Below are 26499 nucleotides of genomic sequence, written 5' to 3' on the forward strand. Positions count from 1 at the left end.
TTAATTTCAATTAATCAGAGGCTTGTTTTTTTTCCCAGTAGGGTTACTTGACATTGGAAGTGATTCATCAACATGTGCGTGTGTGTGTGTGCCTGAGGAGCATCATGTCGGAGCGTGTTTCTTTCTTCGTTTGTGCCCTTCCTTAGGGCATTTTACTTTTAGCTTAGTGTATCTGTGTTTAAAGAAGATGATGAAAATTTGCTCAATAATCACATTTCAGAATTAAAGCATAATGGTTCAGTGTAATGGAGCTGGGAAAAAGGATTTAAACTGGTTCTTTTGGTGTTGGGACAAAAGAAAAAATAGAGGTGTGGCAGAAAAACTTTTATTTTGGTGATGTTGAATGGTAACGATGCTCAGCGTGTCAGGGTCTATTTCCTCAGGCCTCTCTTGGTCCTTTTGGATCTGTTGGAAGCAGAGTAGACATGAGGCCAAACTTCCAGCAGAACCTGTCTAAAACTGAGAGCCAAATTAGTTCTTTAAAGGCAATCAGCACTGAGCACCAAAGTGTAGATTAAACACTTTAAAAAGTACAATTCATATTATTCTAGTGGAACTTAAATAGGCTTCTGTAAACTTTCAATGCAATCATCCTTCATTTCAAATAAACGTGTTTATCAAGCAACATTCTGCTTTCTCACTTATATGCAAATGCAAGCCAACTTAAATATGCAGTGAGTTTTCTTTTTCATCTGTTTTTTTTTGTCTTTAGTCTAGACATTTTCAGCATGTCGGCTATGACCACTCACTATTTACCACACCCTGCTTACTCTGCTACCTGCCTAACAGGTAACTGTCAAGGGAGGGGCTAACATTTGAAATTAATTGGGTATAAAGGTCAAACTTGTTTGTTTATTTTTTTTCAAACTAATTATGTTTATTGATTTATGGCCTTTTAGCTTGCTAATGCATGTCTGTGAAGTATTGTATATGGGAGGTTTTATCAAATATGCAGGACTTTAAACACTTGTTTCAGAGCAGAAGAAGCATCAAGGAAAGGGGGTTTCTTTAGGAAAACAAATTCAAGACTAATAGGGACATCATAGATGAATGGTTGAGCTAAAAAAGACACAAAAATAGCAAAGCTATGCTTTTTGAAGGTGGTTAAAAGCTGATTTACATCCTGATGTGTAACAGTGTCCTCTCCAGAACAATATACAGCAATTTAATTTTTTTTTTTTTTTTTTTTTTAAACTTGATCAAAGCCAATCTCTCCATCTGCTGTTTGCCTCAATATGTCTGTCTGTATTATTTATTAATAAAAATAAATAAACCAGTCTCATACCTCTACAATTCAAGGATTGGAAATGAAGAATGTAGAATAAGCCCATTTAAACTTGTTTAGACTTTGATTATGAGAAGGAAATGACTTTTAAATGAGGTGAATCTCACCAGATTCTGACCACAAAAGTTTGAAAACTGCTGGTTCACAGGAAAAATGTTAAAAGGTGGTGTTCGTCCTTTTTTTTTTTCCAAACACATCTATTCTAAGACTTTCTCTCACGTTTTCTGATGGTCGCTTACACGATTTCTCAGCACATTAATCTGAAAATGAATGAACATGAGAATCCAGTCACTTTAAGTCTATAAGAACTCTCTGTGAGCTGTTTATAGTCAAACCCGTACCTCGTATTTCTGATGAGCCAACTGGTACTGCAGATCAAACTTCTCTGCCTCCAGCTGGTTTATCCACTCCCAAAGTTCCTTAGCTTTCTCCCTGTGTAACCCACACACACATCAGAGATTCAATGATTCAAAATATATGCAAGAAGCCTATCTTTGAAAAATTAAATAGGTTCAAATTGTTCTAAATTTGAGTTTAGGCAAGGCAAGGCAAGGCAAATTTATTTATATAGCGCATTTCATACTCAAGGCAACTCAATGTGCTTTACATGATAAAACATTCAATTGTTTAAAATCAATAAGAACATTTAAATCAATAAGAACATTTAAAATCATCAGTAAATCAATTAAAATCATCAGTAAAATCATCATTACATCAACAACATGACAAAAATCTCTCTCTCAATCATATGCAGTAGAGAAAAAAAGTGCCTTTAACTTTGATTTAAAAATGTTTACATTAGATACTGACTTCAGCTCCGCTGGCAGTTTGTTCCACTTCTTTGCAGCATAACAACTAAAAGCAGCATCACCATGTTTACTGTGAACTCTGGGCTCCACTATCTGATCTGTGTCCATAGATCTGAGAGACCTGCTGGGTTCATACCTGACTAACATGTCACTGATGTATTCTGGACCAAACCCATTCACAGATTTATACACCAGCAGCAGAACTTTAAAGTCTATTCTGAGGCTGACTGGGAGCCAGTGTAAAGACTTTAAAACTGGAGTAATGTGCTCTGACCTCTTTGTTCTGGTTAAGACCCGAGCTGTAGCGTTCTGAACCAGCTGTAGCTGTTTGATGCTCTTTTGGGGGATTCCTGTCAGAAGACCATTACAATAGTCCAGTCTGCTGGAGATAAAAGCATGGACCAGTTTCTCCTGATCTTTCTGAGCCATTAAACCTTTCACTCTGGAGATGTTCTTTAGGTGGTAGAAGGCTGTTTTTGTGATAGATTTGATCTGACTGCTGAATGTAAGATCTGAGTCAATCAGAACACCAAGGTTTTTGACTTGGTCTTTAGCTTTTAAAGATCGAGACTCAAGATAATTGCTGACAGCAGTCCTCTTTGACAGCAGTTTAGATGGTATTGTTGTGGAGTTATTGCATAGGCTTGACTTTCGTTAGCACTACAGTTTCTAGTTATATTCCAGTTCCAAATGTTCACTTTTTTTAGGCTTATACATGACCACTCAGACCTCCACCAAGAACCAAATATCCTTTATCTGGATCAGTTTGTCAGAAATGTCTATCCCCATTAATAACAATACAGTAGGTCCAAATGTATGGGCATTCCCATTTTTTTGGAAAAATCCTGATAAAATGCACAATCCAGATCTGATGTATTGAACTCTGTGGAGGTAATTAAAGAACAAACCCGACTTTACAGTCAAATTTCATAAATATGGGTCAATTACAAACTGAGATGTTGCCAATGTTAAGAGATGTTTTTTTAATTTTTTTTAAACTGATCTAGAGTCATATTGATCCAGATCCTCTGGAGTTCTGTCTCTCAATCTGTTAGCTTTATCTGCTTCAGTTTGATGGTCTCAAAGATGATCATATTATTTTGCAGTAGGCCTACAGAGGAATCCCACATCGGGGGACCTACTTGAGTTTTTCCTGACCCAAGTTCTCGATATCCAGAGATTTCCGTCTGTCACTCAGAATTTTCTTCTTCTTCTCTCTCTCTGTCTGTCTCTTGCCGCTTCGCTTTTCTGTCTGTTAAAGGATGAAATGTTTCAAGGCTCTGTAAATGTTTCATCAGGAAATTCTTACCACATGGCTTCCACTCACTTACCAACTTTTGCATGTAGCCTCCAAAGTGGAGGCTTGTCAGGGTTTTCTTCTTCTTGGCGTCTTCTTCTGCCCTCTTCTTTGCCTCCTCCTCTTCTTTTCGGGTTCTCTCATCCTACAATGACCATAAAAAAGACACCAGTAGCTGTGTATATCAAAGCTAAAACATAAAAAAAAGTTGTCTTGCCTCAAGGCGTTTCTGACGCTCCTTCTCTCGTTCGCTGCGGATTCGTTGCTGCTCTGCTCTCTCAGAGCGACGCTTCTCCTGGGGAACGAGTTCAGTTTGCGCTTTAGGCTAGATTGAACATATTTGTGTGCATCTGACTGGGTTCACATTTAAATGTCCTTACAATCCTTTCTTTCAATTGAATGAGCTCCTCTTCTTCCTTGTTTCTGCTCTCAAAGTGAACCTCGATCAAAGTCTGAAGCTCCATTAGATCTTTCTCCATTCTCTTACGATGGATGTCCTGCAGAATCAGAATCACCAGAAGAAGTTTAGTGAAACTGAAGTAAACATGTCTGGGATCAACACTGTTGAAACTTACATCAAAATCCACCTTTTCCCCATCAGGGATCTTAGGGGGGATGAGGTTTGGCATGATAAACGGCCTTCAGGAGAAAAACATGAGAAGAGATGAATGAGACATCTTTAAACAATGCTTTAAAATAGGGCTATTATTATATTATCATGTTATTTTGTTACGGTATTTCCTCCAGATTAATTTATTAAGTAAATTATCCAACACTGGAGGATGTGTCGTTTACAAATTCACAAGAACTGTGGTAACAAGCTTTGACCAATTGTTTTTTTTTATTATTATTCTTATTGTGATTGTTTTCATTTATTGGTGTTTAAATAGTGTTTTTGAAATATATCTATGCCCATTCTATCGTCTTCTATTCTACAATGCGATTAATTGTATTTAATTACAGTCAGACTTGCAATTTATTAGTTAATTTCTTTTGATTGATTAACATCTCTTGTTTCAATATTCTCCATGGGATAATCTGGTAATAGCACTGTGAGCTACAGACTGAAAAAATCCAGGTGATTATTTTGGACATGTTTTCGTCTAAATGTTAAGTTTACTAAACTGAACTATTCACAACACTTGTTTCCAAAGAAGTAGTTCAGTGTGTATTTCTGTGGCCATTATACTCACTTGTATTTCGGTTTGGTCTCCTCTTCTAAAGAAATGAAAACAGAGAAGATATAGAGAAAAGCAGATCCATTTCTCTAGCTTTAGCTTACACACCATGTACAGATGTGGATATCACATTTCTAATGTTACAAGTATGCCAGTAGGTGTTACCTTCTCCCTCCTCTGCCTCGTCTTCTCCATCTAAAACCAAAACAGAACAGAATGTGTGAGTGTATGTGCTAGGAAAAAAAAATGATAAAACAAAGCCTGTGAAGGAGAGGAGGAAAATACCAAAGTCGATTACTGCTCACTTATCTGTGCTATGTGTGTGAAGTGCTCATGGGCTTTAAATAATTGCACATAGGAAAAGAGGCGTGATAAACAGCAGTGTGGAATTGTTTATTAATGATATGATGGCCAATGTGTCAACAATTTGTTTCAATACATTATGTCAGTCATTCAAGTTAATCAAAGTGATATTTAGTATTAGCATTCTTTTAAGTGACATTTTTGACGATAGTAAATTAATTGTCCAGAGGAAGTGAGTGAAGTGAATTTTTTAGCTTTTAACAGGTGGAGATGTCTTTTATTTTATCATCAAGCTACATTAACGTTAGCATGCTTACTGTCTAGCTCCAAGTTTCCCACCAAACTCACCGCCAACTATGAAAAAATATTAAATAAATATAATTTTCTCATGCCTTTTTTTTTTTATATTTAGTCGTAGTCAGGTGACAAACTACCGATCCATTTCCTTTCGACGTAGCCTTAAGCCAGATGCTAATTTGTTCACCTTTTGAGATAATCCCTATCCTTATAAGTGGAATGTTAAACTCTCTTTGTGAGGCTTGTAAATTGAAATGATAGCAATCATGTAGACCACGTTTCAAGGCTAGGGGCCCAAGGCTAGGGGCCCAATCCGACCTTTTAACTTAACATCCAATTCATCCGACAACGTAAAAAAGAAAGAGAAGACATGAATGGAGTAAATTATCAACCAATGCAGTTAGTTAGTAATCTCAGCCCCACCCAAATACACAAATTCAATGAAATTCCACAATATTTTACATCTCAAATTGTTAAAATAAATATTATTACTTTTCCAAAATCATGAGTTTTTCCTCAAACTTTTCCGTAAAATTCCCCTAAATTACATTAAAATGTATCACAAAATCTGGTATTTGAAAAAAAAAATGGAGATGGTGCAGGGCAGGGGTGTCAAACTAATTTTCGCTCAGTTTGATTACAAGTGGGCTGCAGTTTTTAGGAGGGAAAACACACAATTTCAACATGAATGTGGCCAAGTTTGCACTTCCAGTTATAAATTAGACATGAAGTATGGAAGGCATCAACAATAAGAAATTAGTGATAGATACTTAAATGTGTTTTTATTTATACATTTTTTGACCATTTTTTAAAAAACTTTTAATCGGGGGAGTATTTGTGGAATCGTTTGAGAAAAATTGTAGGATTTTTGGAAAAAATTAGAGTTCTTTCAACATCAATTTACAACTGATTTATTTGGTAATTTACTCAATGATTCTTGTTTTCTCTGTCATTTTTACTTTCTCCAGCGGGCTGAATCAGGTGCTCTGAAGGGCCAGATTTGGCCCCCGGACCTTGAGTTTGACGCAGGTGCTGTAGGGACTCATTTCTGTCACATATTGCATGGATATTGCCAGTGCCTTAGATACTTTATGTTTATATTTGAAAGTGCAAACTTAGGCACATTAATGTTGAAATGATTAGTTTTCCTCCCTATGAGTGGCCCACTTGTGATCAAACTGGTCCACGTATGGCCCCTGAACTAAAATGAGTTGTAAGCAATTCTGTTATGTTTCCTAGTTAATCATTTAACAGCACTTTGTTGTGTCAGAACTAAGATAATATGGTAGAACACTATAGCCACCATCTACACATAGCTCGAATGGGCTGCAATGGGATGATGTCCAGTCAGACACAGTTGTGCCGGGTTGTAGACAACCCCCCACTTCTGTTCCTTGTTGCATAACCCATCATACTGCTCACACTGCTTCACACCAGTTACACTGATGTCCACCCCATATATCATTACATGTGACCAGTACAAGAGAAAACCTCGTCTGAAGTGGAAGCATTTCAGAGAATGGAGGATGCCGCAAGACGTTTGATGTTAACCTAGGAACGAGTGTATCATAGTTTATCATGTAAAAAAAAAAAAAAAAAAAAAAAAAAAAAAAGTTTATCATGTATTAGTCTGTGCCTTCTCCTCACCCTACGCTCTCTTTTCTGTTTCAGGTGTCTTGATGCTGGAGCTGGCGGTTCCTGATCGATGGCTCACGGCTCAACTAGTCTAGAACACGCGGATGGACTGATAAATGGTTCGCTGCTCAACTAGTCTGGGACACTTGGATGGTCTATCCTTCTATCCTGTTTTGTTTTCCCTTCTGTTCACTAACCCTAACCAGTCGAAGCGGATGGCTGCCACCTCTGAACCTGGTTCCGCTGGAGATTTCTACCTATAAAAAAAGGAGTTTTTTTATTCCCACTGTCGCTAAATGCTTGTTCATGTGGATTTTGTTGGGTTCTTTCATTCTTACTATGGACTTTATATTTTGTTCAGCGCTTTGAGATGACTTATTTATCACTAAATAAAGTTGAATTTAATTGAATTGGGCAATTGAAACCAGAACCATCAGTGTGATTTAATCTTGTGCTTGTAAAATGTTTGACAGATGGTATCTGCTTCTTCTTGAGTCTAGACATGAGTGATTCAGCGTGCTGACAGCATACACTGACTCCACCCCAAACATCCAACATACCAGGAGTCACCGCAGCAGTTTTGTAATTTTTCACTTTCTTCTGTTTATTGTGTGACTGAGTGTAAGACATCACATGACCATGTCAAAGGTGTGTCGTTGACTGATGATGAGGAGTAGCCTTAGGGCTGGGAGTGCTCAAAGCTGCTTTAGGCTGAGTCCAGAGTGACTTGGCAAAATGACACTTTCTAACACCGGCAGAAAGCTCTAAGTTTGAACTCTCAGCGTCAACAAAGTAATGATTCTCACACCTCCTTTTCCTCTGCTCACCTTGTTCTTCCTTCTCCTTTTCTTCCTCTGCAGCTTCCTCTTGCTCTGCGTCTGATTCAAGAAACAACATCAACATTCAGTCACAACTTGCTTTACCCTGTAGAGATCTATGGAGGTCTAAAGTAAAGACATTAAAACCATTAAATCAGGCTCACTGTTTGTTTTGCTTTAATCTCTCCCACACAGAGAAGAAAAGCTTGAACTTTCAGACTTGTTCAAATGTTGCTGTTATGTAATCCATTGGATAAAAACTGTGTCAGCGTTTACGGTGAAAAGAATTGTCGTGGGTTTTTTTTTTTTTTGTTCAAGATGCTTTTCATGAGCCTTACAAACATGAGCTACCCCTCTTAGGTATGTAAAGCTTGGACACCAGACTCTCTACACTCCACTTTCTATTTCCCTAGCCGAGGCCTTCAAAACAAATGGAAAACACTGGCAAAGCGCTCATAAACACATCATGTTATCTTTAAACTACATAGACAGAAAATGTTTAACAGTTTGAAATTCTATCAAATACATGCGACATAAAACATGGAAATAACTTGTTGGTGATGGAATGGTGAGATTATCTTTAATTTTCAAAAGATTAAGCAGTAAAAACACATTTATCAACTAAGTGTACAATTAAATATTGCAAATCTGCATCAGGAATGTGGGGCGCCAATTGTGAAGTTGTGCATGCTAAAATAAACTTTTTGCAATAATTTTTTAAAAAACCACATTTGAAAAAAAAGTGTGAATTTTTTAAATGGTTCTTTTGACCCAATTTACAATGATATTTTTTGAATTTGTGATATTTACTTTTCCCCTAAAAATATGTCAATGTTAAATCTAAATGTTAAATATTAAATGTAAAGCTGAATGTTAAATCTAAATGTTACATTTAAATATAAATGTTAATTCTAAATCTAAATGCTAAATGTTAAATCTAAATAATAAATGTTAAATCTAAATAATAAATGTTAAATCTAAATAATAAATGTTAAATCTAAATAATAAATGTTAAATCTAAATATTGTTTTGTTAAATCTCAAAGTTAAATTTAAATCAAAATCTTAAATGTTAAATTTAAATCTAAATCTAAATCCTACATGTTAAATGTTAAACCTAAATGTTACGGGTGAAAATAAATATTTGGCCAATATCTAAATTCACTGTAAATACCAAAATATAAGCTCATTAACCCGAATGAGCGGTATGTTAACCGGAGCGGTTTATTGCAAAAATCAAACTTAGTTTTAGTCAAAATGTAGTCATCATCACTATTTCAGTTATAAATTACTTTTAGTCAACTAAATGACATTAAGATTTTAGTCGACTAAATCTGTTACAGATATAGTCAACTAAATACACTCAAACAGAGTTGATGTGATCAATGCGTAAGACCACATGTTCATATGAGTTCTGTTTGGATTTCGTACCACATGACAAAAGTACAGTTTAATTTTTATTAGCTAACAAAAAGATCTATAGTTTTAGATCATTTTTGTTCACATTTTGTCCCAATTTTTATTTTTTTTTTAATCAGTCATAGTCTAGTTCAGTGGTTCCCAACCTTTTTTGAATCAAGACCCCACAATATCAAGAATTTTGGGCGACCCCAAAGACATTTTTTTTTTACAAATAGTTTTTGATCATGTTTTATGTACGTTATTAAAAATACGGAGTAGCCAGGAATAGGGACAAGTTGTGCCAGCGCGGATTTTTTTTCTTGTTTACTACATTTTAGTTGAACTAGATTTATATGTGTCAGAGGGGAAAGTATAGAATACAGTTGTTTATGATTAGTTTCAAAAATTCAAAAATGTATATTAATTACAGCTGGGATTGTGTGTGTGTGTGTGTGTGTGTGTGTGTGTGTGTGTGTGTGTGTGTGTGTGTGTGTGTGTGTGTGTGTGTGTGTGTGTGTGTGTGTGTGTGTGTGTGTGTGTGTGTGTGTGTGTGTGTGTGTGTGTGTGTGTGTGTGTGTGTGTGTGTGTGTGTGTGTGTGTGTTTGTGGAGTGAATACCAGTGTGTGCATAACACGAGTTTGTGCATCCATTACTTTGGACTTATTTGGTGTTGCAAAACGTTTATTTTCATTTTATTTTGAAATCACCACGGAAGCACCGGATGGAAGTTTAGAGGGGAGGGCCATCTAAGCAGCCACACACACACACTGATATACTAGCAAACTTTTTGTTTTACATATATCACAAAACTGTAACAATAACATTTATTATATACAATACAATAATCATTATCATATGGTCTGTGATCTAGGTCAATGGTGCAACTGAATTGTTCATAATTAATGAGTAAATTGAATGGTAATCTTTCAACACCTTATTTATTTAAACTGCTGTGGGTTCTCCCAGTTTGTGTTAAACTAAAACATTTCCTTTAATGCAGTGTGACTGTAGAAGGTGATTTTATGTTTGTTTAAAATAATACAGTGAGTAGGTTACACGTATTCTGTCCTTTTGTGTGTTTATTTTCATGTTTGGTGTTGAAGTAATCCAAAAGTAGTCAGTTACATTACTTTAATACAGTGATACTTAGAGTAAGTCACTGATTCCATTTTTTAACAGGTAACTTGTAATTGTACCAGATGACTTTTTTAAAGTAGCCCTCCCAACCCTGAACATAGCTAATACTACCTAGCCACTGCCAGCAGGAATCCTGTGATCAAGTATCGACAAGTAAAAGCAATGTCAAAACGCAAATGAAAAAAACAAAGACGATACAGAAAAAGCAAAAGCAAAACGGAAAAAGAACAAGACTACAATTGTATTTTTTTAAAATTGTTGATTCTCTTTATATTTCCACATTTATTTCCTTTTAATTTTGGCACTCCTGTGATTCCATACGTTTGGTCTAAGTTCTAATTCCAATTTTCCCAGATTGAAGATTTTTTAACACAAAACTCCAAAAGTAGCCCTACCTTGCCCGGCCTCCTCCTCCTCCTCCTCCTCCTCCACCTCCTGCTCTCCTGTTGAACAAAGCACAGGTCAATAGAACAGACCCTTCTGATCCTTCTCCTGCTTTAGTCAACAACAGCAACACTCACTATTAGACTCATAAACTACTAGATAACCAATAAAATGCAATATGCAATACCTTCAGCCGTCTCTTCTTCTTCTGAATATCACAGAATCACAGAGAGAAGACAGTCAGGGAGTTCCCACAGAGACAAATACAAACTGTGGTTTCACAATAATTTAAACTGGATTAAAAATGACAAACCACAGAAAAAAGAAAAACAGACTCTCTCACCTTCTGGGTTTTTATTAGGGCTGGGGAGACTTGCCTCTGTCCATTTTAATCACTATACTTTGGTGCTGATTCTGATTTATTAAGTATTGTGATTCAGTGGTTGTTTTACCTTGCATATTTTATTTATCCCATAACAAAAGTTGAATTATACACATCTAGAAACATTATGAGTCATTCTTCCAAAAAACAATGCACGTCAGTCGGACATTTATTTACAGTGCATTCGATATCTTCACCAAAAAATGGCGATATATCGTGAAGCAATATTTTTTTTTTTCATATCCCTAGTTTTTAATGACAACTCGGGTGTGCATTGCCAGACAAGATATTCTAATGCTAAACAATAGTGCATACATTGATATATCACAATATCATTAATTAATTGATGTTATATTTCTTTCTAAACGTTTTATTCTTTTATTTGTAACAAAAACAATTTCCCCCTGGGATTAATAAAGGAATTCTGATTCTGATTACAAGTACAAAATGGTACGAAATACATTCTATTTCATTATTTCAAACGTGCAAGAACAAGTAACAAACTGTAATTAAATACCGCTATCATACCAGCTGCTCAAACTGTCACATTACATTTTTCAAAAAAGTTTGACTTTTGCTTCTACAACAGATTCTGATTCTGTTAAATTCTTAATAAATAAATAAAAGTAGCCACGTACATCTACGCAAGCGCTCAGTATGTTTTATGGAAATAAAGTGCAATTCACTTCCAACTAAAATACATTGAGGAGTGAGGTTGTTTAACAAGGTCTGATGTGGTTCACTGACACCTAGTGACCAGGTGTTAACGTGCTACGCATATGTTCGCATAACGAAATGTGGTTTTAGTTTTAAAACATGATTAAAAAAAAAAAAAATCGATTTGGACATTTTTTGTGGATCGATACGATAATCGCTTGGAGATACATCGCGATATGTCTCTAAATCTATTTAGTTTCTCACACCCCTCAGTGACTACCACGCAACGTGTTTTGCTCCTAGTCATGATTTAGAAATGAATACTTGTTTGATAGCTGTACGCTTGTAAAATGAGCTCACACGTGACGCTTTCATTTGAACAGATATTAATTTACAAACTTTCCTTTTGTTATGCACGCACAGTGAATATGTTCAACTCAGATCAGGGCTATAATATGATTATTAAAAAAAAGAAAAACCCTTACCTTCAACCTCCCTGCAAAACAAACACAAAACACATGATTGAATTACTGTTTTGTGCAAAATCGTGTGAACTTTTTCTCTGTTACACTAACACGTTAGTGTGAGAACATAATAAATGATCTTTTAGTGTTGTACAGGAATATTGAAGGAACACAAAATGAAACCTACTCTTCAAACTCCTCCACTACTTCCTCTGTGTCTGACATGGCTCTGCAGTCAAGTCACCTATAGGACAGAGGTGTAAAAAGTAGAAATACTGTTACTTGATTGAAGTCGTCATACATAAAATACTCAAGTACAAGGGAAAAAGTAGCTTAATTGAATAGTACTCAAAGTTAAAGTAACCAGTTACTTTCACACAAACATTTATTCACAACATTCATGCCTTTTTTTTTTTTTATTTTATTTTTTTTTTACTTGTCTGCACATGCTGTCAAAGGTCAACACCACAGGAAGTGCAATCATTATGATATATTTTGTTATTGCAATAAAATACCTTGATTTATTTTATTGCTTAATTGTGACCATCACCAGCCCTCCCTAAGGAAGGGTAAGAAATCTTTTATTATAGGGAGGATATAAAAAGGGAGAGCAGTGTTACACCTAAGTGGAGGGGGAAGGGGAGGGGAAAGGAAGCAGGGAGGAGAAACACAAGGCAGGAAAAGGCAGAAAGGCAGAAAAAAAAAAAAAAAAAGTAATAAATCTTGCCACAGTTCCCTTGTATACAGTAAACATCTCATGTTTAAACTTAAAAAGGAAGAAACCAAATCTTGCACAATTGGAACTTCATTTCTTTGCCACAAAAGCATCTGTACAAAATAAAAGGTTTGTCAAAATGTACAATTATTTTTTTTTAAATAAAACAACACCAATGAAGTCAATGAAAAAAATGAACTCTAAAACTGAGCAAATAACCAGCATTTGATGCTGTTTTGTCACAGTGCATTATGTTGCTTTAATCTGATTGGACGACTATGATGTCATGCATTTGATTGTTGTCTGGTCATTTCCTTTTTTGTAGTTTCACAATGTCTGTTGATCATTTTAAAGCAAATAATTCACTCAGTAATGGTTGGGTGTAGAAATGTAATGAATTACTTTACTTACTTTAAAATGTACTTAAGTACAAGTAAAATGACTGATTAAGAAATGTACTCAAGTGTTCATAAAAACAACTCAATTACAGTGTTGTGAGTACTTTGTAATCCGTTACTTTCACCTTTTTTCATTTCAAAAGCATTTAAATGAATAGATATAACCTTAATCACTCTGAGTCCCATACTGTCTATCAAATGAACCAAAAAAATTGTTTTATTCGTTGCTCTGAAGCAAAATGTTTGTTCCGAGAGACAAAAATCAACACTTTAAATCCCTTTCATCTCAATAGCAATGTAATTTCATTTTCTGTAGTTTCATAATGTCCAATGATCATTTTATAAGAAAAATAATAATAATTCACTCAGTAACGCTTGGGTGTAGAAATGTAATGAATTACTTTACTTCTTATAAAACATGATTTAGAAATATACTCAAAAATGTACCAAAACCCATAAAAGAAACTCAATTACAGTAACGTGAGTACTTGTAAACCATTACTTTCACCTCTACCTCATAGTCCAATCATTGTCAATACGATTGCAGGTGTTTTGTGTTTATCCATGCACTCTGTAAAACTCACCTGAGGATGTGATGGATAGTGTGTGTGCAGCAGAGCAGAGGAGAGGAGAGTGTCAGAGGGTGAAGCCACAGACTGCTGTGTGGAGGAGGAGGCTGAGGGATGCTCTGCTGTGGTAATAATAACCTTTTTAGATAACGTGTTCTCTCCGTTATCAACTTTCCCTAAAAAGGCTGCGGCGTGCTGGACTTCATGGGGCTGCATGACGTTTCTCATGGACAGCAATGTTTCACACACTCACCCCACGCTGACACTTTGTCACTGAGAGAAAACCCAGACACATCCTTCTTATCTACATCCTGCCTCTACTATGTTGATCATGTGGGAGTGTACGTTTGAGGACAGGACACAAACCAATAGAATATAACACTTTATTTATTTTTTTTGCAGATTTGACAGCAAAGACATGTACAACTCCAACTTTACCAGCCCTATGTGTACTCTTTATATGTATTTATATACAAACATAAGTATAATCAGCCTGTTTCTGAAAAGTCAATGAAAATAGATGACATTTTGTTTTATTTACATTTGACAGATAAAGTCACTTCCTTCACCTCCAGTTTAAGGGTACAATGAGACAGATTAAAAAAGTAAGACAGAAGTGTCCTCCATTCCAGAGCTTTGTTTGTACTTTGGGTCTTCATTTGCTTGTGCTTTGACATTAAAAAGTAAGAAATAAACAAATCTTCCATCATTGTTTTTTGTATTACCATGGAAAAGCTGCAGAGAAGAAAAAAAGTGATTAATTTATTGCAGAAAGAAATGATCCATTTATTAATTGTTGTTGCTTTCCTCTGATGTATCACACATTTGAGCGGCTAAAACATAGAATGGTTATAGTTTTACTATATACAGCATGTGCTTTCATTACCTGTGTAGCATGAGTAGATGTTATTTGAACATGTTTCTACTGCTGCTTTTGGAGCTGCTGTCCTCTCTGTTCTCAAACAGGCTCCTCTTACTGTTGATGTCCACATGTCTTAGACTCTGCAAACCAAATGGACTCAGTGATCCACTGTGATCGGTGAGATGCTCACAAACAAGGCACTTTCATTTTGTATGGAATCGACCCAATAGTATTTTACGATGTTCTATGTGATTCTTTATTGTGCAGTATTTTACCTCATAGTATTTTTAATGGCAATGACTGATTGATTTTTGGTTGTTTGTTTTTTTTTTTTAAATGTGAAATGTCTTTTTAAATGTTGACTGCACTTTGAGCTCCTTGCACAATTTTTTCCAATGTGGTTTTCACACAGCAAATGGTTTATAAACTGAACTGAACTGAACTGAAATGATTATTATTATTATTATTATTTTCATGTCAGATTGATTACATGGTCAGTGGGCATCTTTAATTTTTCTGTTCTCACATGTACTAGAATTTTCTTTTTTTATTTTATTTCATTTTTTAATGGACCCCAGGATTATTAGCAACCACTACGATGGAAGCTAATGGGCATCCGATGAACAAATAAGCAAATAAACAAATAGTTCAATGAATGTGAACATTTTCAGTATGTATTTTTTCATTTTTTGCACATAAAAAATGTAATAGAGTTGGAGTGGCTATTATTGTTTTTTTAGGTTTTTAGGTTTTTCTGTGATGATTTTAATATTACAGGCCATGGTTTAGTGACGTGGCACTTGTTTGACCCCCCCCAGCTTTAAAGAGTAATGCTGCCCCCTGGTGTTCACATTATTAGAGAGAGCACAGTTCACCAAGTCAAATTCCTTGTGTGTATAACATACATTACATGGCCAATAAAGTTGATTCTGATTCTGAATCTGATTCTGATTCTGATTCATAACCCCACTCACCGTAGGACTGTGTGAGGAACCAGATTTGTTGACCCAGCGGCTGATCCGTTGTGATATTCCAGATGTGAAGCTCCTGTGTTCCTGATGTAACACAGGTTTGAAAAGTCAGAAGTTTACATGTTCATAATGTAAAAGCAGACGGAGCACATTGAAGGAGACCTCCACTAACCTGTGCTGTGAGTCCTGGGCTGGGGGGGCTCTGAGGGGACTCCTTCTCAAAGATGCCCCTCTTCCTGCTCACCTCATCCTGCAGTAACAGAGTCCTGTGGGCCACATCTGGAGACCGGGACATCTCTGCTTTCTGGTGTCAAAAAAAGAAGAAGAATCCCTAATATAGCAGGAAACTGACTGTTTATATTGCCTAAAATAAACAAACAGGATTCAGGTTGTTTTTATAGGTTAATACATATTATTGTCCAAGTTTCAAAACAAATAAACAAATAAATATATTTTTACTTGACGTTTTATACATAACCCCACTAGATCCCCACCTAACCCCAAAAAATGCCAACATAGCTCCAAAGGTGTCATAATTTAGCGAACGACACTTAATAACAGCCTTCATAACACTTTATTCTTGATATTGACTGACAGATAATGACAGCGTAATGTCAGCCTTACGTACAAAACCTCAAGTGCATTTTTTTTGTTTTAATGAAATAAACGAAGTTTAGTTTTATCTGTTTGAAACCTGTGCTGCTTGAGCCAGTTTCTCCATCTTTTCTTGTATGGATCGAGATGAAATCCTGTGTCGAGAGCTGGAAAAAGCAGATATAAGATAAGATCAGCACGTGTAAAACTGTTCATATATATATTTTTTAATTTGATCCAAATTTCAAACTCACTGTCTCTGGAAAGATGATGCTTTGTCTTCATTTTGTTCCTAATCAAAACAAACATTTGTCAGCTCTGCTTTGTTTCTATATTAATGACAGTCACTATTGTCCTTCCTCTCATATAGCAGCTAGCATTCTGTTTAAACTGTGCTAGAGACTGAATTATTTAATATGGGTTCTGGATGAAGTCTTTCTCCAAATTTCTTTATCAGTGTCTGATGATTTGAAATAAGTTTGTAATCTTACTGTTCTGTCTTCGAACTTCTTTGAAGCATTCCTCACACTGCAACTGCAGCAGAACACACGAGTCAGCAAACAGAGGCAGAGTAAAGGCTCTACTAGTCTGTCCTTACCTCCTCTGCAGCGGTGCACTCTCCTCTTCTTTCTTCTTCATCAGCTGCAATGATCAGAGAATAAGTTAGCTGTGCATGCTAAGCAGTATATTTCATCAAGTCCTATTTTAAGTGGCCTATATGTTTATAGGCATAGCATCATGCAAGAGTAGTAGCTGTAAGTGGCTTATCAATAGACCCTTGACACATTGACCCAGCGCCATGTTGGAAGATGACGGCCCTATACGGATTCACTTGCGTGGATGTGTTTACTTGAATAATAGTGTTATTTTTTGACTTATTGAAAGCAGCCCATGTGCTAAACGATTGTCGAAGGTCGTCTTCGTTTGGACTCAAAATGTCGGAGGCCATGAATTATGTTGACACTACCAGAAGCTTAGAGAAGTCGGTGCAAGAAGAAACTGGATTTGATCTTGATGACCCCTACAATGTTCCTGTTGACAAATGGAATGAAGATGTCTCTGTCAGGTTTGTTTTTGTTCTTTAGCCCTTGGGGTCCTCTTTAAGTTATTCTGTGTCTTTGTTTATTCTGTTTGAGTCTGGCCTCCTGTGTTTAACTCTTGTCTGTGTTTCAGCTATTCATGCTTGTGGCTCCACCCCCCAGTGTTCTGTGTGCTCAGGTGTGGCCCATTCCCAGTCAGGCCTCCTCCACTCTTTAGCTGAGCGCTTGGACACAGTGTGTTTGCTGGATCGTTGTTAATGTCTTACGTCATTGTCTACCCTCCTCTTGTCCTGCTGCGTGTTGTTCCCTGCTCCCTGGTTCCTTCGTGCTGCCTCTTTGGATTTTAGTTTTGTTGGATTAAACATGGATTGGTTCCGAGAACGCTATGCCTGCATTCTGTCTCCATCTCTCCATGCATTTGGGGCCACACCCACACCACACTGTGACAGTCTCTTATTTATTAGGAGTGAACTACCTTGTCTTTACATTGAGCTCATACACATGGACCACATGAAAAGTTTCGTGGGACTGGAAGCTTACAACCAGTTTGTTTGTGGCTGGATTGTGAAGTAGCTGCTTTTATTCATAATAGACTCCATGTGGTTAAATCCAGGCTAATTTTTCATAATTCATCTGTAATATGAAGTGCAATGCTGTTTTTCAGAATCTGAGCGATTTTAATGATGACATAAATTTGTGTGAAAAATAGATCTACACACTTGGATCAATGCAAATAAAACAATTTAGTTAATTTCGTTTAATTTAATTTCCTGAAGAAGGACTTGTGTTGGAACACCCAAACACGGCGCAAAAGTTTACCATCGCTGTGGGCTCTCTGCTTTGCTAAAACGTTTCCTGCGGTGGCTTGTCCTTCCATCATGGCGGAGGGCCGTACATCACGTGACCTGTGAGGTCATGTGGCATGGGTCTATAGGCTTTTTATGTCTATTTTTGTGACATCTCTTGTGTTGTTCCAGGCTCAGTAAGCAAGGTCTGCAGCTGTGTTTGTGAAAGTTCATTGATTTATTTTTAGCTAAAGCTTACTTTCTAAAGCAACAGTCATTGCTGTAAAGTTACTCAACAGTTGGAAAGTTGGGTTTTTTGTTGTTGTTGTTTTTTGTCACTCCCTGGCTTTTACCTCTTTTGCCCTCGCATCCATCAACAGTAGAAGATAAACAGGACTATTGCAGCAATGTTATATATAGTTGGGGTGAAAAAGTTGCATTTGTGTGTGTGTGTGTGCGTGTGTGTGTGTTTACCCTAAAAGATGCAGTCCTTGAACTGTGTCTGACAAAGGCGGGTTTGGCTGTTGGTTCAAAGCTTTCCTTAGAAGAGACTCCATTGGTGGTTGTCTGTGAATAGATAGATAGATAGATAGATAGATAGATAGATAGATAGATAGATAGATAGATAGATAGATAGATAAATAGATGTAATTTAAATTATTATACACTAGAGGGTGCTCACATTCTAACCTTTTTATCAAACAACAACTATATATTTTTGTTATGTTTTTGTGCAGTAATTGTTTTATCATTGAACCAACCTCTCCTATGTGTCCGTTGTGAACTGGGCTCTGGGGCCCCCAGGCTGACGGGTTGTGGCAGGGTGAGGGCCAGTCCTCCTGTGGCGAACAAAGGCTCACGGGAGTAGTGCGTCCGCTGACAGAGGGACTCATGTCCAGTGAGATGGAGACAGAGCTGCAGCACAACATACAAAATTCAGCCCTGGCATTTTGTGTCCAGACCAGGCCACTACATTATCAGCGACACAATGCAGAAGTTGTTATTAAGTCAGTAATGCTCAACATGTGGCTCTTTATGTTTTACTTTTGTTTATTATTCCCCCAGAAAACCTCAAAAGGGGAAAACTATCCTCATTTTGCAACTTAATTTTTACAATTTTTGTCCCTTTTCAAAAAGTTCTGCACTTCAGCTCCCTATTGCCATTAAATATACCCGTTTTCCTATTTTTTTTTTTTTTTTTCATTTTTGGGATCACTGCAGGTCAGGACAGTGATCCCAGGAGGGGCTCACAGCAGCAGCCACCAGCCGCCTCTTTTGAGGACATTTAATACAGAGTGATACGTGCATTCATGTCAAAATTGGTAAAACATCAGAAAACTCTCCAATAACACAAGATAAAGTCCCTAGATTTGTCACTAGTCGCTATTGAGAAAAAATTCTCTAAGAGCTCCTAATTGTGTGCGTTCATGAGGATACCAGTGAATTCAAAACAGAGAGGGAAAGGGGGAGCGTTTTTGATTACATACAACTCTCATAATTTTACATACTGCAGCTTTAAAGCTTGAACTTGCAATGTGTTCCTCACTGAGCTAAATGGCAATTGGAAATGTCACATGTACCTTCACAAATTGACAAAACAGTCACCTGTGTGCAAGGCAGCAGCTGTTAGTGTGTTAAGGCGAGTACAGACAAAAATACACATATTGCACCTACATATAATGGAGATGTTGGTAACAATGATTTAATGGCTTTAAAAGTGAAAAACTGACATTTAAAGCAGGCAGTATTATGAAAAATTCACTTTATAATGGTTTTGCTACTGTGATATACATCCCTTTAGCCTCATTCAGAGAGCCACAGTTGAAAAAGTTGTCTCCTCTCTCCCTTGTTATTCCACATTTTGTAAAAACTCTGCTCCAAACGGGCGAGTTGGATTTTTCTCACCATGTGACATCACATGGCAGAAACTCTTCCTCCTGATAATCCTGGCTCCTCCTACCTTTTAAGAATGTGAGCTCCTCCCCCTCAAACTGCCTCACAGCTAAAACAAACATGTTTCATTATTCTATTTTGATGTTGCACTTGTATTTTCACCACAGCTCTGTACAGCACTTTGTGATTTTCTCTGCAAAAAGCGCTTAATAAATAAATTACTTACTTACTTACTTACTTACATTATACTTTATTGTCATATATGTAAAGCGACATACCTCCTTGAGGAGCAGTGGGCAGCCACGGTGTAGCGCTCAGGGAGCAGTTACAATCAGTTCCATTTTTAGTAACCATCATACCGCCTCGTATCGCCTTTGAAATAATCTGACATGTTTGTGACGCAATGCGACACAGCGGTTGGACAAAACAGTGGACTATCACCTTGAATGGACTAGTTTTGTGATCAATAGTGGTGAGGAGGACAAGAATGCAACGTCGCAGCTCCGGTGAGTGTTTGAAACTGCTGAAACAGCTGACTGACTCTGCTGCTGCTGCTGTGATAAACACATACTGTGGAGCAGCATTTTTCTGACTCACAATCATAATAGCCACTTAAATAGCTATATGTTTTACTGTAATGTGCAGTTTTTTTGGCTGAAAACAATAAGTGTGTGCATAGCAAAAGAAAATTGCTATTGTGATCAGCTGTTGTGTGGAGTCTGCGTCTACAGACACGCCCACTCATGCATATGCAAGACGGCCCCAAAACAGTCCATTTTTAGAAGCGTCATTAAACTGACTTTTCAGAGGGCTAAAACTTTGGAAAACAGCTGTTTGGGAAAATAAACTACAAATACTATGTTTTTGGCTTTCTTAGAACAAATGAGGATGAGTACAAAATAGCACAATACTGGACCTTTAAAAATGGCATTTTTGCATTGAATCAAATTCAAGACTGTGAAATACAAAATGCTGTAAAAATAAATAAAATTAAATTAGTATTTCAGATAATTTCCAAACATCATCTACCATGATGTGTATGTGTGTGTGTGCGTGTGCGTGTGTGTGTGTGCGAGAGTTGTTGCTTGAAGTCGCTTAAAAAATTACAATTTTCAACTTTGAGTGACGAGGTCGCACTTCACGCAAGTCACGTCGCTTGAGGGGGGAAACTTGAGGTTGCGTCATTTACATTGATTTGAATGTAATCTAATCGCTTCAGTCACTTAGTCGTGTTTGGTGTGAACGCACCTTCAGACATTTGGCGCAGGCAACAGATTTCTACTTACATAAAACTAGCTTTACTTTTCTTTAATAGTGAGTCAATGATCTCTCTTCTACCAACAGGCAGTGGCGTGACGTGACCACTAGGGTTGGGTAGGCACGTTGCAAATCAAGACCACCAATAACAATTTCATATGTTTCTGCTGGCAAGTGTTAATTCAATTCAAATCAACTTTATTTGTATAAAGCAATTTCCAACAAAGTCATCTCAATGCGCTTATCAAAATATAAAATTCATAATAAGAAAGAAAAAACCAACAAGATCCACATGAACAAGTGTTTAGCCATCTAACAAAATCAACATCATAAACACCATTAAAGAAACATAAACAATTGTTTTATATAGCCTCCATACTCTCCCAACAAGATATATCTCATGACATGACAGCGCATCTGTTGTTTGTGTTGGAAACACAGAAACATGGAGAAAAAGACAACAACTCAGAACAGCCTCAGTGAGGAGCATCCACAAAGTCAATCCTTCATTTTGTACCATTCACTGTGAAAAGTATGAAACATTTTCTGACCTTGCTTTTGCTGAAGGTCTGGTAGCTCAGGTGTTGGTCTCTCATCTTTTAAAAGCTGTCGTTTTTCCTAAAAAAAAAATTCTCTACCATGTCTGGCACTGTCATCCTGACTGTAGTGTTGTCCCGCCCACTAGCTAGAAAACGTAGCAGCAGCAGTTTCGTGATATCAATTCACTAATGCACTGTGAATGTACGTATAGCATTTAGCATTGCGTGGTTACGTGCAAAGGCAGCTCTCTATGCTGCCTTTGCACGTAAATGAATGTCATCTTGGGGACCTGACTGCGCATGCGCAAACACGTAAAACCATGCAATGGGAACGGAGGCAGAGGAGCAACTTGCCTTTGGGAGGGGGCGCGGCCTCCCTCTGCCTTACAGCGGAGTGAGTCTGTGCAGCTGTTCCAGGAAATGGCACTGTTTAGTAATTTGGGCTATGAAACGCACAAAATGCGGACACTTTCAAACTTATAGGTACTGTAGGCTATTGGAAATGGAAAAATAAATAATTTATAATTATAATTAAAACAAATAATCAAAATATCAATTCACCCTTGCGTAGACACTGCCTACCTTGCCTACCCTGATGACACGTCACTGCCAACAGGTCAACTACTGTCTGCATACACAATCAAAAGACAAGGAAGGCTGGCCCGACTGACTGACTGTTGAAATTTGCGACAGTGTTGCGGCGCTTGTGGCCACTAGGGGCGCTTGACGTGAAAGTTACAGGTCTAGTGCCTCTACTGGCCAAACGTTACACGTTGTTGCTTTAATGAACATTGAAAAGGCATTAAGCAAGCACTTGCAAGTATATGTTAACATTACTGTTTACAGTCAGACATTTTGCTGCACTGTAGGCTCAATTTTTGATAAATCCAAAATCTGTGGTTACTTGTTTAGGACGGTCTGAAAATGTGCTTACTTAGGTTTATATAGGTTTAAATGTACCAAAGTGTTTAGTATTGGGGCTGCATTTTGGTGAAAGTTACAGGTTGATTTGTTGTGAAATTTTCAATTTAGAGGCTTGCCACTTTTAGGACTATTGGCCTGATTTTGCAGCTGAGGCAATCTGGCACTGGACTGGACCTTTGTGCAGAATTTGGTGAATGGTTGTGTATGGGAAGTAGGATTTCGAAGAAGAAGAAGAAGAAGAAGAAGAAGAAGAAGAAGAAGAAGAACAAAAGGTTCCTGGCAGTTTAGACTGCCTGGCCCCTAATAATAATAATAATAATAATAATAATAATAATGACCTGACAAACTTGCGATCTGAATGGGATGGTTGTTTGGGATGTGGATCTTTACTCAGTGATTCGCCGTTTTCATGCTAAGAAAGAAACAAACATTGACAATCAGCAAACAGTACACTGAAGCTTTTGTACAAATACACACTTTGTGTTACATAACACTCTTAACAACCTCCTGCACAGGTAGACACAATTAAAGCTGACTTCAAGTGTAATAAAAAGGTAAAGTCCAAATTATGACCTTAAGTACATTGTATCAAAGATAGAGGACTATCCTAACTGGCTGAACATGAACTGGTCTCCACTTATGAAACCAGTAAAGAAACAATGACACACTTCTAAGATGACACTTAACTGTTTGCTTGTTCTGAAAAATAAAGATATAAACAGGCGGGGGGGGGGTTGTTGTTGTTTTTTCTTCTTAAAAATATTCTAAATTCCTCCAGGTTCTATAACCTGTGATGTGACAGTTGTAGGATCTAGAAATGATTAACGTAAGTCTCCCACAGTGAGTGCTAACAGTTAACCATGCTGTAGCCTAGCACTGTATTATGTGAAGGAATTACATAGTTCACTAAGTTTCTCTGAGATGTTTCTGCACTTTTTAGGACATTGGTGTAAGACAGTCCACAATACTGTATCTGCGAGACTTCTTCTCCTTTCATATACAGTATATATATTTTTGCACCAGTATTTCAAATCAGTCTGTGAATTATCTCCACATTCAATGGCTAATTTGTTACAAACATAGCTGTAGGGCTTTGGTGTTTCATAGGATTCCTACTATGAAGTAAATGACTTATCTTTAGGACTTCAGTCTTACGTGTTTGTCGGTGTTGCTCATCCTGCTCGTGCTGCTGGGGACGTTGGAGCTGAATGAAGAAGTCTTCATGGTGGGTTGTGTTTGGAAGACACTGTCCTGCTCCTCGTCTTCAACTCTTCCTCCTCCTCTGCGAGGGTCTCCATCACTCTCTACCTCCTTCTGTCGTCTCAGCGTCTCCATGTGCCTCATCCTCCTCCTTTCATCACGAACTTTGAGTGTCTCCATGAAGTCCTGCTGCATTTGTTCTTCACTGACATTAAAAAAGACAAACAGAGAGTGACAACCAACATGAATGATGGATGGACCTGTTGAGATACATGAAAACCAACCATGTGAGGATCGGTTTTCTACAGTTCCTCCCTCTCTTTGATGACAGTCCCTCATACTGACTGGAGGTGCTTTTCACATGTAAGAAGGTATCAGGTGTTTCAATGGATTTTTGAAGAATACAGGTGACACACTCCTGAGGGGCCAAAACTGTGCCTGAAAACTAACTACGAAAAGTATTGCATGCCTTTTTTGTCGATCAAAAGGTTCTTAAAGTTAAACCAAAAAGCCAGCGCACTTGCTTGGGCTTGCATTCATTCAGCAGAAGAAGAATAAGAAGAAAAACATATTAAAGGTGAAGCAATCTGCATCAATAAACTACACCAAAAATAAAGGACTGTATCTTTCTAACCTGATACTTTCTTATTTATTCCTTTATGTCTGCCTCCTTGTAGCTTTGCTCAAGGGCCTATAGCGATGAACCACAGTGGGGTTCAAACCAGCGACCCTCTAGTTACAAGCCTGCATGCTTTTAACCTGGCACTATGGCTGTTTGTGCTCACATTTAAATGACATTTTAGTTTGTTTAACTAAAATTATCATTTTAAGTGGAAAGAAAATAGAAAACCTATCATAAAATCTTGTTTGTTTGTCTTGAGAAATTCTTGAGAAGGTAGAGACTTCAAGAAAAACCTAATTCATGCAGTTTCACTCAAATGAGAAAAGCAGGTTGTAAACGGCCTTCACTAAAGCAGAAAAGTGAATGAAACTCACTCAGAACAGTTACTTAACAACTGAAATACAATATTTCTTTCTGTTATAAAACAGGAAGCACCAAACAAGAGGTGAATCAATAACAATGGGAGCTCATTCTAATGCATTTTGGTTGTTATGCTCGATTTTTCAAAGCAAATGTCTACTGTAACAATAGTTAAATATATCTTTTGATTACAAATTGTAATTACATTAAACCACACACCCAAAGCTCTTGTTGTGATAGTCTGGAAGCAGACATGCGTGAAACCCCACAAAGCCTTTTTAACTCATCAGCACCCATAAGAAAGCAGTAGCAGCCCTAGGATTAAGGTGGATAATGAAAGTACAAAGTGAAAACAACCTGCTGAGGCTCTGGGACTCCTCCCTTGTGTTGTTGGCCCCTGAGGCGTTGTCACTGCTGGATGTGTCTCTGCCTGTGGTGCTGAGGTCAGCATCTGGATCGGCGGTACTGGTTGAGCTCTTCACCCTCCTCCTCCTCTCCCTCTGCACCTCCTCCTCATCCTCCACCGTCCACTGCCGGGCCAGGCTTTAGGCAGGGCCACAATAATCACCACCAAATAAAGGACAGGACGCCACACCAAACCATATGTTTTCATAACAATCTGCTTTTTCAAAATATGAATGGAGTAAGCTCCTTCTTTACGTGAGCGATTACTGTTGTAATAACGGTTGCACAAAACTGGCTTTACTTGTTCGTCAACTCTAATATGAGAAAAGTCGCAACAGCTTATTTTTGTCCAAGCAAATTACATCTAAACCTTCTTCATTAGTGTGATTAACATTGTGCATAGGAACATGTTGCGTAAAAATGTAACGGTACATTTAGTTAAAGAAAAAAAGATCAAAAGAAAAGTGTTTTGTTTCCTCCTCATAAAACCTTAGTTCAAGGATAATGAACTTTAATCTTTAAATTGATACATGCTCAAAACTGGAGTCACCACACTAAATACCAACGTTAAAAAGACAAAAAGAAGAAACTAGCCCAGCAAAAGTGGAAGTTTTTTGTATTATATGGAGATAAAGTAAACCATTAAAACTGAAAAACAAAGCCTACTGTCATCTTTCTTTTAGGTTCCCAACAGAAAGCTTACCTGGACAGAGCTGACCAGTTGGTACGTTTGATGGACATGATGAGAAACGACAGTGGTCAGGCCTCCAAGTGAGCTGGGATTAAACAGAGCTGAGCGTCACAGACCCACAGCACGATTGTAGTCACATTACAGTAAGAGTCACACAAAGCAGTCCACCTTTACCCCGTTGCAGCTCATTGAGCTGTCACATGACCAAAGAAGGAGTCCCACCTGACAGAGAGGTGGAGGTAAGGAGAGAGAGAGAGGAGGGACTGGCTCTTATTGTGAAAGCACCAGTTATAAACAGGAGATTCATTCCCCATTTGAATTCATATGTAAAGTTATTAACCTTTATCTGATTCCATCCATTTGTCCTTATTTGACAGTCATGCACTGTGCACACATGACTTCACATTACAAAACTTGCTTTGTGCCTTTGTGAGTTGCACAAAAAGAATGATTACAGCTTCGATCTGGCCAAAGATAAAGCACATCATCTATTCTCAAACGTATCCTTTCTCCCACAAACGCAGGCATTTCCTGTTACCCTCTCACCCACTACAGTTAACCACCAAATTTAAAAAATACCACATAATGAAAACTCTAAAAACATCCAAAAACATGGTTGTGTTTATGC

General features: G+C 37.4%; 2 protein-coding genes and 1 long non-coding RNA gene across 3 annotated transcripts; all 3 read right to left on the reverse strand.

Moving 5' to 3' along the window:
• Positions 1 to 309: 309 nt before the first annotated feature.
• Positions 310 to 10569, reverse strand: tnnt2a (troponin T type 2a (cardiac)). The gene is made up of 12 exons (XM_028453931.1): positions 10555 to 10569; positions 7632 to 7682; positions 4735 to 4764; positions 4585 to 4609; positions 3967 to 4030; positions 3772 to 3888; positions 3609 to 3686; positions 3426 to 3536; positions 3237 to 3346; positions 1627 to 1717; positions 1505 to 1545; positions 310 to 405 (listed from the first exon to the last, which is right to left on the reverse strand). The coding sequence occupies exons 5-12, from the start codon at positions 4018 to 4020 to the stop codon at positions 372 to 374; spliced, it is 636 nt and encodes a 211-aa protein (XP_028309732.1). The 5' UTR covers positions 4021 to 4030; positions 4585 to 4609; positions 4735 to 4764; positions 7632 to 7682; positions 10555 to 10569; the 3' UTR covers positions 310 to 371.
• Positions 10570 to 10576: 7 nt separating this feature from the next.
• Positions 10577 to 14051, reverse strand: LOC114467544 (uncharacterized). The gene is made up of 5 exons (XR_003674523.1): positions 13744 to 14051; positions 12234 to 12290; positions 12068 to 12078; positions 10731 to 10751; positions 10577 to 10602 (listed from the first exon to the last, which is right to left on the reverse strand). It is a non-coding gene; the product is annotated as an uncharacterized LOC114467544 (long non-coding RNA).
• A 46-nt stretch (positions 14052 to 14097) lies between these two features.
• Positions 14098 to 26089, reverse strand: lad1 (ladinin). The gene is made up of 14 exons (XM_028453930.1): positions 25884 to 26089; positions 25133 to 25318; positions 23749 to 23998; positions 22932 to 23005; positions 18742 to 18895; positions 18455 to 18547; positions 16754 to 16797; positions 16647 to 16689; positions 16410 to 16447; positions 16256 to 16322; positions 15734 to 15865; positions 15565 to 15645; positions 14615 to 14730; positions 14098 to 14463 (listed from the first exon to the last, which is right to left on the reverse strand). Exons 1-13 carry the CDS (start codon positions 25919 to 25921, stop codon positions 14635 to 14637), a joined length of 1296 nt encoding a protein of 431 aa, XP_028309731.1. The 5' UTR covers positions 25922 to 26089; the 3' UTR covers positions 14098 to 14463; positions 14615 to 14634.
• Between the last annotated feature and the right edge of the window lie 410 nt (positions 26090 to 26499).

The sequence above is a fragment of the Gouania willdenowi genome, chromosome 7 (genome assembly GCF_900634775.1).
Source record: "Gouania willdenowi chromosome 7, fGouWil2.1, whole genome shotgun sequence".
NCBI classification, from domain to species: Eukaryota; Metazoa; Chordata; class Actinopteri; order Blenniiformes; family Gobiesocidae; genus Gouania; species Gouania willdenowi.

Coding starts and splice junctions, on each gene's coding strand:
- tnnt2a (XM_028453931.1), bottom strand. CDS start 4,020: ATGCCAAACCTCATCCCCCCTAAGATCCCTGATGGGGAAAAGGTGGAT. Junction 3,889..3,966: donor GGGAAAAGGTGGATTTTGAT/GTAAGTTTCAAC, acceptor CTGATTCTGCAG/GACATCCATCGTAAGAGAAT. Junction 1,546..1,626: donor TGGCTCATCAGAAATACGAG/GTACGGGTTTGA, acceptor ATTCATTTTCAG/ATTAATGTGCTGAGAAATCG.
- lad1 (XM_028453930.1), bottom strand. CDS start 25,921: ATGTCCATCAAACGTACCAACTGGTCAGCTCTGTCCAG. Junction 18,896..22,931: donor TCAGATCGCAAGTTTGTCAG/GTCATTATTATT, acceptor GTTGTGCTGCAG/CTCTGTCTCCATCTCACTGG. Junction 15,866..16,255: donor AACTGGCTCAAGCAGCACAG/GTTTCAAACAGA, acceptor TTTTGACACCAG/AAAGCAGAGATGTCCCGGTC.